This window comes from Haliaeetus albicilla, chromosome W (genome assembly GCF_947461875.1).
Source record: "Haliaeetus albicilla chromosome W, bHalAlb1.1, whole genome shotgun sequence".
Lineage (NCBI taxonomy): Eukaryota > Metazoa > Chordata > Aves > Accipitriformes > Accipitridae > Haliaeetus > Haliaeetus albicilla.
The window spans coordinates 33,934,016-33,943,213 of NC_091515.1; the positions used below are offsets into that span (position 1 = coordinate 33,934,016).

Consider the following 9,198-nt stretch of genomic DNA (forward strand, 5'->3'; position numbering starts at 1 on the left):
GTTCAACTAATTTCTTGTTTAAAAAAAAAAAAAGAAGTACCACATAAAAACAAAAGCAGAGGTTAAATAGCCACTGTCTCAAAATCAACAACGCTTTATGATCAATCCAAGCAAGCAAATACTTGAAACAAGAAATCCTATTTCACAAACTGAATCCCTTTACTTCCAGGAAATAGAAAAACAGAAACATAACTTAATTTTAGATTTCAAAAAGAATTAACTACCCGAAATACTGAGCAAACTAGATGTTTCTGCTTTACCTTTATCTTCCCAAAGAACATATTTTTTGATTCAACATCAAGTAAGAATCTCTGCTGTAATCTTTTTATTAAAAGGCATGAGAATAGTCACAGGAAACCTCACAAGTAGATCACAATTAGTAAAACCAAAATATTTAAGAAAAAGCAGGATCTATCTTTAGACCTTGGCAATAACTCTTCCACATGATGCCCCCCTCTCCTTTCTCTGCCATACTAGTTTGTGATTTTACACAAGCACAGGAAGTAGCTTCAAAGGTAAGGAAAATAAATAATCTCATCATACATAAAATTATCAAGCACAAATAAAAATATGAATACATTTGAATAATGTGTTCAGACAACATGACTTAGGTTGTCAGGGTCCATCTGGAAATACTGGTTCTATGTATAAAGTATTTTAAAACACATTGTCAAACAAAACTGAAATGCAGACATGCATTAATACCCACTAATTTCAAAGTTGTTATGCCAACAGCATGACAATCAAGGTTTGGCTTATACATGAGGCCTTCTGCCCCTTCAAGTAAATGTGTGGATGAATAAAGGTATGCAAGATTACCTCTTGTGGGCAGTGGGACAAGACAGAAGTCAGCAGAGATTGAAAGAAGTATAAAAAAGACTCTAAAAAAAGAAAAGGATACAACTTTCCTAAAACTTCTACAAATAAAAGAAATCCAGAACCATGTTTAACAGTGAGCTTCAAGTTACAGAGAAGTCATTATAGAGTCCTTTTATCATGATGCATTGCAGATGAGAAGTAGAGCATGGATTTTGCCTGACAGGTACAATAGAAAGTCTTTCCCTGATGAGAAACTGGAATAAACTATTGCAATTTAAGCAATGTCTTCAAACTGTAAGTATGGTTGAGGTAGGTCCCTAGTTTAGGTCACAGAAACACTACATGGGACAAGTTACCTGGGCTGATGAGCCATGCAGAGGCAACTATACTGCTTCCAGTACCCCTAATCACTCTGGATATCTATACACAATCAATTTTACTATATGTTATTTTCATCACTGTTACAAAAAGCAAAGAAAAGCATCATATACTTTTGTTGCTGAAGACATATTCTAGAACAATAACACCTTTTCAGTACTTGGTGCCAAAAGGTATTTAAAAGAACAGTGCTCGCTGCTATTGGTGCCAGTCCAAACTATTGTTGGTGGCAACCTCAACACCAGGGCTGCTGTTCATCTAGAAGGTCATTGCACTGTGTAACACATGAGGAAAAAACACAGTGACTAGCCTAAAGAATACACTTTACTAAATTTTATGACCATAAAAACTTAACTAATGATTCAGACAGACTCCAATGAATAAATGTCAGTAACACTATGCTTCCAGCAGCTATCTACACAAAAGTATACTTGAAGTGTGACAGCTCAATTTTTAAAAGGCTTAGTTATTCCAGCTGACATCCTAAACTCACTGCCATATAGCATGTGTGTGTTTTAAAGTGTCAGCATGGAATAAGACTGAGGCATAAAAAAGTTTGGTAAGATTATTAAAGTAAGTAGCTCAAGAAATTAGTTGAACTGGATTCAAATAGCAAAGAACAAACAGATAAGGAGGGGAAGCATCCAAGGAGATCAGCTCATCTTGACAGCTGAAGCCAGAACAGTGGGTAAAAAAACAAGTCTCAGCTGTATGACAGGTCAGTAGTGCAAAAGCTAAAAGCTTTAGAATACATTACAACACAGCATTTTGAGATGCAGGGTAGAACTTATGCCTAGCCATCGGTACCCTGTGAGCTTCAAGAAATAATGTAAAGAAGTGGGTAAGCTTGATGGGAGCTGGGAGGAGGTGAGAGGAAAAAGGGGGTAAATTCACTAAACTTAACTATCCGGGTCAGTCAAATGGAAGAAAAAAATGTTGTAGCGTTATGCACACGTATGCCAAGTTACCACCAAAATCAAGAAACTTTTTTCCTTCAAAATAATGCACCTGAAACGCAATATGTTATTTTAGCAACAGAAGGCAAGATAAAACACAGAAACCTTAACTTGTGAAACGGCTGTGCCCATTTCTAGGGCTTCCAAAAACGCTGCTTATCCCACAAGCCCCCCAGAGCCGTCGTGCCCCAAGCCCCGCGGAAGGCAGGCGCCTCCGGCGCTGCCGATCAGCGCCCCCCAGCCCGCCAGACCCCCGAGGCCAGCGCTACCCGGCAGCACTGGCCCTTCCCCACCTCCCGCGGCTGAGAGCGGCCCCCCCGCACGCCTTAGGACCGGTGCCCCTCCCTCCCCGAGACGCCCGCGGATCCGCGCAGCTCGCTCTGCCCCCGCCGCGGCACCGAGAAAGGCTTGTGGCCCCCCACCGGCCGCAGTCTCACCTTGAAAGGGTTGTTGAGGTCTGGGTCAGCAAAGGGATTACTGTCGAAGTCCGACATGGCAGGGACAGGCGAGCGCTACGATCACTGGGCGACAGCTCTTCCCCTGCAGCACCTCCCCCCACTTACCGACTCACGGACTACCCCCCACCACTATCACCAACCATTGCAACCTAAACCCACCCCCGACCAACTACGGAACACCGACCTCCCAAAATGGCTGTCCCGGAAGTGAGGTTGCAGGACGGAACAGCCCTGGAAAGGAAAAGGAACGCCCACGCCTGGGGCGAGCAGGAGGGAGCAGGATTTGGAAGAGCTCATTCCCGGGGCGGGGAGGGAGGAGAGCTGGAAGAGCCCATTCCCGGGGGGGGTAGGCTGTGAGGGTTGGAGACCTGCTGTGGTGAGGGCTCTTGGGTGCCCGTCGCCTTCGCTGCACCGCCTGAGCTGATGGGGGGCAATGGGGGGCTCTGTCCCGCCGCTCCTGAGAAAGGAGACCCAGGGCTTCCCGTCAAAGCAGGCACAGCGCGGCAGCCGGGGAAGTGTGTACGTACGTTGCCAATGGCCGTGGCGGGAGCGGGGTGCTTCCCCTCAGAGAGCGGCACTAGGCCGGACAGCTCCGAGCCGCCGGCTCGGCCAGGGTAGCCCTCTCTGGGGGCTACTCGGTACCGTGCCGATGGTACCCAAAGGGAGAAGGTGCATTGCCTCTCCTTTCCTCTATCCCTGCCCCTCAGAATGGGTCAGGACAACCTGCCTTGTCTGGAAAGTGAAATGCACACGCGAAGGTAACAAGAAAGCTGTCATATTTGAGGCTTATTTGGTAAAACACAAATTTACTCCCTTATTCCTTTCTCCTATTGGCATGATAAATAGTGTGCCAAGCGTATGGCTTTTCAGATGTCTTGTATAAAGGTTCAACAAGGGCTGTAGGTAGGGTATAGCTTTGGACCATGGTCACAAAATCCTGCTTAATTGGGTGGACACATTGAAAGGGCTTCTTGGAAATGTTCAACCATTTTGAACTGTTCAAAAGACTTTTCAAATACTTCCTCATAATGCTGACACTGCAGTTTGAAGAACCTGGTCCAAATGATGCAAATAAATGGGAACAGCTGTTTGAAGCACTGAAGAACCTTTGGTTCAGAGCTATCATTGAAATCTGAAATCCTGTATACTTGATATTGAACAGTAACAGTCTACATTGATGCAACACTTATAAAACCAGTGAATTCTGGATTTCTTTACATGCTTTCTAAAGAAATTATTTAAACTTTCATTTAAATGCAAAAAGAGGGGTTTGAGACAGGTTAGCCTGTAGTCTACCTTAAAGAAATAGCTATGAGAATAAAATTGGCCTTTTAACTTTTTGGTATTCAAATGTGATTTTTTTCCCATGTAATAATCATAGACTAACTTTGAGGCACACTATCTAGGGTTTGTTGAAGGCTGAAGGCATTTCTCATCCCTTCCAATTTAAAACTGTACATATATAGTTGAATGTAAATAGTTGTCAGCATTAAAATTGTTTTATGTTTAGCATTGCTTTTTAATCACTCGTATTTTCTTCACTGAGTGATTATTAACTTGTAATTATTAAGCAATTAAATTCCAATTAGAAAGCAATTGCATTGCAGTTCTGGGATCTGGAAAACAATTCAGGGAGGAATCTGTATACATTCAGGGAGTGATTCAAAACTGCAGTCCGCAAATGTCAGGAGCTCTGTTCTGCAACAAATAAGGCAATGAAAAACATTGAGAATAAAAGGTGTGGGGAATGATGGATTCTTGGTTTCAATTCAACTATACACAGTTTTGCAGAACAAATGTGGTATTTTGCATAAAATAGCTCAGAGGGCATCCCTCAGTTTGACTCTCCCGATTCTCATGCGCAGGTGCAAGTAGTTACTAATCTTCACACAAATCCTAACAATATATTGAGAATTTTTAGGCTTGGGGCAGCCTGGCCCGTTGTCATTCCATCTCAGCATGTACCTATTCTCCCCTGTATGTGACCATTAGTGAACAAGAAGGCTCATTCCTGGCACAGAGAGTCTCAATAGAGCTGCATCAGGACATGTACAGCTGTCATCAGGCAAGGATCCATCCTTCTGCTGCTGCAGTCACTGCTCATGTAAAAGCAAAAATGATGTATTGATTTTGCAGTGCTGAATGGTGTCCTGGCAGCGAAGCAGTGCTTTAATGGCAGTTGTTTGTGGACAGCAATGAAAGGAAAGTCTGATATTATAAACAGGCCAGCTCTTCCAAAGAGGCCAATCCGCAGGGAGCCCCACAGGGAAACAGGATGGACAAGTGAACAGCTGCACATGCAGCAGTCAGAGCATCAGGCTTCTTGCCATCCAAAAACCTCTACCATTAGCTCTTGCTAAATGAACAGTGCTATTGGAAAAGTGCCCTTGTGTCTGAAATGACTCAAACCTGTACTCCAAGGTAATATGACAATGCACAACTGCAAACATATGTGGTGGGTTGACCCTGGCTGGGTGCCAGGTGCCCACCAAAGCCACTCTATCACTCCCCCTCCTCAGCTGGACAGGGGGGAGAAAATATAACAAAAGGCTCGTGGGTCAAGATAAGGACAGTTTAATAAAGTGAAAGCAAAGGTCGCGTGCGCGAAAGCAAAGAAAAACAAATTATGTTATTCTCTACTTCCCATCAGCAGGTGATGTCTAGCCGCTTCTCGGGAAGCAGGGCTTCAGTACGCATAGTGGTTGCTCCGGAAGACAAAAATGCCCCCCTTCCATCTCCCTTTACTTGGCTTTTATATCTGAGCTGACGTCATATGGTATGGAATATCTGTTTGGTTAGTTTAGGTCAGCTGTCCTGGCTATGTCCCCTCCCAAGATCTTGCCCAATCCCAGCCTGCCGTTGAGGTGGGGCAAAAATGTTGGAGAGACAGCCTTGATGCTGTGCCAGCACTGCTCAGCAGTAGCCAAAACACTGGTGTGTTTATCAACACCTTTCTAGCTACTGATGCAGAGCACAGCACTATGAGGGCTGCTATGGGGAGTGTTAACTCCATCTCAGCCAAACCCAATACAATCTCCACCCCCTTATTCCATGCCATTTGCGTCATGCTCAGGTCCCACATAATTTAATACAGATATCTTCTAACCATGCCATTGTATTTAATTCTCATTACTGAAATCCCTTTTTACCAACACTTACAACTGAAACTACATACTTAAACCACCTTTATATCCAACATACAGATTTATACATTCTTATTAATTACTATCCCCTGTCCTTTAAGAGACACGTATTCCATGGGCTTCTTCCACTCCTCCAGATGCTCATAACAACAGGCTATGACTTGGGCCCCATCTGTCAAGATGAGTGGTCAGGACAGGAGAAGCAGTATGTTCGATTGTTGGGCACCAACACCGGCTTGGTTTGGGTCACCGATGCACTTGTCTGGTTCCTTGTGAAGGTCACTCTTCTGCAGTTCAGGTCATTCCTGCTACATTACTTCCTTCAACGTACAACGCACATCACAGATTATTTTTCCCCCAAGGTTAAATGTCCTTGAGGCACACACTGGGTCTCCCCATCCTTCCGCATTACCCACCAAGTACACCCAGGTCCTTGAGCAAAGACAATCCCACGAATGGGTCTGCCTCTTCCGATGGGAGGAGAAATGCAGACTGCCTTCCCCAGCCACTTCCCCATGTGCACTACGGGGACCTTATCTCCTCCCACAGTATGTAGGGGTTTTGTTTGGGCAGGACCAGGACGGTTAGCAGATCCTCTGGTGTTAACCAGCCAAGTGGCTTCTACTAAATTTGTACCCCAACGCTTCCATGCCCCATTGCCTAGAGCTCTCAACATAGTCTTCAACAGTCCATTATATCTCTCAATTTTTCCAGATGCTTGTGGGTGATAGGGGATGTGGTACACCCACTCAATGCCGTGTTTCTTTGCCCAGGAGCTTATGAGGTTATTTTGGAAATGAGTCCCATTGTCTGATTCAATTCTTTCTGGGGTACCGTGTCGCCATAAAATTTGCCTTTCAAGGCCTAAGATGGTGTTTTGGGCAGTGGCATGGTTTACAGGATATGTTTCTAGCCAACCAGTAGTTGCTTCCACCATGGTGAGTATGTAGCGCTTGCCTTGGCATGTTCGTGGCAGTGGTCCAATGTAGTCAATTTGCCAGGCCTCGCCATATCGAAAGCCCAGCCACCACCCACTGTTCCAGGGACACTTTACTCTGGTGGCTCGCTTGATTGCAGCACATGTTTCACATTCATGAGTGACTTGTGTGATGGCCTCCATGGTCAGGTCCACCCCTTGATCATGAGCCCACCTATATGTTGCATCTCTCCCTAGATGTCCCGATGTCTCATGGGCCCATCGAGCTATAAATAGCTCACCCTTATGTTCCCAGTCCAGGTCCACCTGAGCTACTTCTATTTTGGCAGCCTTGTCTACCTGTTCATTGTTTTGATGTTCTTCAGTGGTGTGGCTTTTGGGCATGTGAGCATCTACATGACGTACCTTTAGAGTCATGTGTTCTACACGGGCAGCAATGTCCTGCCACAATGCTGCTGCCCAGATGGGTTTACCCCTGCGCTGTCAATTGGTCTTCTTCCACTGCTGTAGCCACCCCCATAGGGCATTAGCCACCATCCAGGGGTCAGTATAGAGATAGAGTACCAGCCACTTTTCTTGTTCAGCAATATCTAGGGCTAGTTGGATGGCTTTCACTTCTGCAAACTGACTTGACTCGCCTTCTCCTTCAGTGGCCTCAACGACTTGTCGTGTGGGACTCCACACAGCAGCTTTCCACTTCCGATGGTTCCCTACCACACGACAGGTTCCATCAGTAAACAAAGCATAATGCCTTTCGTCTTCTGATAACTCATTATATGGTGGTGCCTCTTGGGCACGAGCCACCTCCTCAGGTGATGCTCCAAAATCTCTGCCTTCTGACCAGTCCATGATCTCTTCCAGAATTCCTGGGCGGTTAGATTTCCCCAGTCGAGCCCATTGCGTGATCAACACTATCCACTTACTCCATGTAGCGCTGGTTGCATGATGTGGAGAGGGGATGTTTCCTTTGAACATCCAGTGTAGCACGGGCAATCGTGGTGCCAAGAGGAGGTATGCTTCTTTACCAACAACTTCTGAAGCGGCTCGAACCCCCTCATATGCTGCTAGTATCTCTTTTTCATTTGGGGTGTAGTGGGCTTCTGATCCTCGGTACCCCCGGCTCCAAAACCCTAATGGTCGACCTCGGGTTTCTCCTGGTGTTTTCTGCCACAGGCTCCAGGTGAGACCATGCTCCCCAGCTGCAGTGTAGAGTACATTTTGTACATCTGGTCCTGTCCAGACAGGCCCAAGTGCTACTGCACGAGCTATTTCCTGTCTGATATGCTCAAAGGCTTGTTGTTGCTCAGGGCCCCATGCAAAATAGTTCTTTTTTTGGGTTAGTCGATAGAGAGGGCTCACAAGCTGACTGTAACCTGGAATATGCATTCTCCAGAACCCCACAAGGCCTAGGAAAGCTTGTGTTTCTTTCTTGTTAGCTGGTGGAGACATAGATGCTATCTTGTTGACCACATCCACAGGCACATGACGGCGTCCATCCTGCCATTTTATTCCCAAGAACTGAATCTCCTGTGCAGGTCCCTTGACCTTGCTTTTCTTTATGGCGAAACCAGCTTTCAGGAGAATCTGAATTATTCTTTTTCCCTTTTCAAACACTTCTTCTGCCTCATTGCCCCACACGATGATGTCATCTATGTATTGTAAATGTTCAGGGGCATCGCCTTGTTCCAGTGCCGTTTGGATTAGTCCGTGACAAATGGTAGGACTGTGCTTCCACCCCTGGGGCAGTCGATTCCAGGTGTATTGGACACCTCTCCATGTGAAAGCAAACTGTGGCCTGCACTCTGCTGCCAAAGGAATGGAGAAAAATGCATTGGCAATATCAATTGTAGCATACCATGTGGCTGCCTTTGATGCCAGTTCATATTGCAGCTCTAACATGTCTGGTACAGCAGCACTCAGTGGCGGTGTCACTTCATTCAGGCCGCGATAATCTACTGTTAACCTCCACCCTCCATCAGACTTTTGCACTGGCCATATAGGACTATTAAAAGGTGAATGAGTCTTGCTGATGACTCCTTGGCTCTCCAGGTGATGAATCAGCTCATGGATGGGAGCCAGGGAGTCTCGGTTTGTCCGATATTGCCGACGGTGCACCGTCCTGGTAGCGATTGGCACCTGCGGTTCTTCAGCTCGCAGCAATCCCACAATGAAGGGATCTTCCGAGAGGCCAGGCAGGGTAGATAGCTCTTTGATCTTCTCTATGTTTACAGTAGCTATACCAAAAGCCCATCAGTACCCCTTTGGGTCCTTGAAGTACCCTCTCCTGAGGTAGTCTATGCCAAGGATACAAGGGGCCTCTGGGCTGGTCACAATGGGGTGCTTTTCCCACTTGTCCCCTGTCAAGCTCATTTCAGCCTCCAATACAGTCAATTCATGGCATCCCCCTGTCACTCCAGAGATCCAGATGGGTTCTGTGCCCCTGTACCCTGATGGCACCAGCGTACACTGTGCACCAGTGTCTACCAAAGCCTTATACTTCTGTGGGT

General features: G+C 46.0%; 1 protein-coding gene across 2 annotated transcripts in view; it reads right to left on the reverse strand.

The window, feature by feature from the left end:
* Positions 1 to 2,809, reverse strand: part of LOC138683479 (secretory carrier-associated membrane protein 1-like) — an 86,968-nt gene extending 84,159 nt beyond the window's left edge. Inside the window, exon 1 of one of the 2 annotated variants that reach the window (XM_069775349.1) lies at positions 2,591 to 2,809. In XM_069775349.1, the coding sequence (XP_069631450.1) occupies positions 2,591 to 2,647 (57 nt within the window). In that variant the 5' untranslated portion in view covers positions 2,648 to 2,809. The remainder of the gene's footprint in view (positions 1 to 2,590) is intronic. The other variant, XM_069775348.1, reaches the window with a different exon arrangement.
* Between the last annotated feature and the right edge of the window lie 6,389 nt (positions 2,810 to 9,198).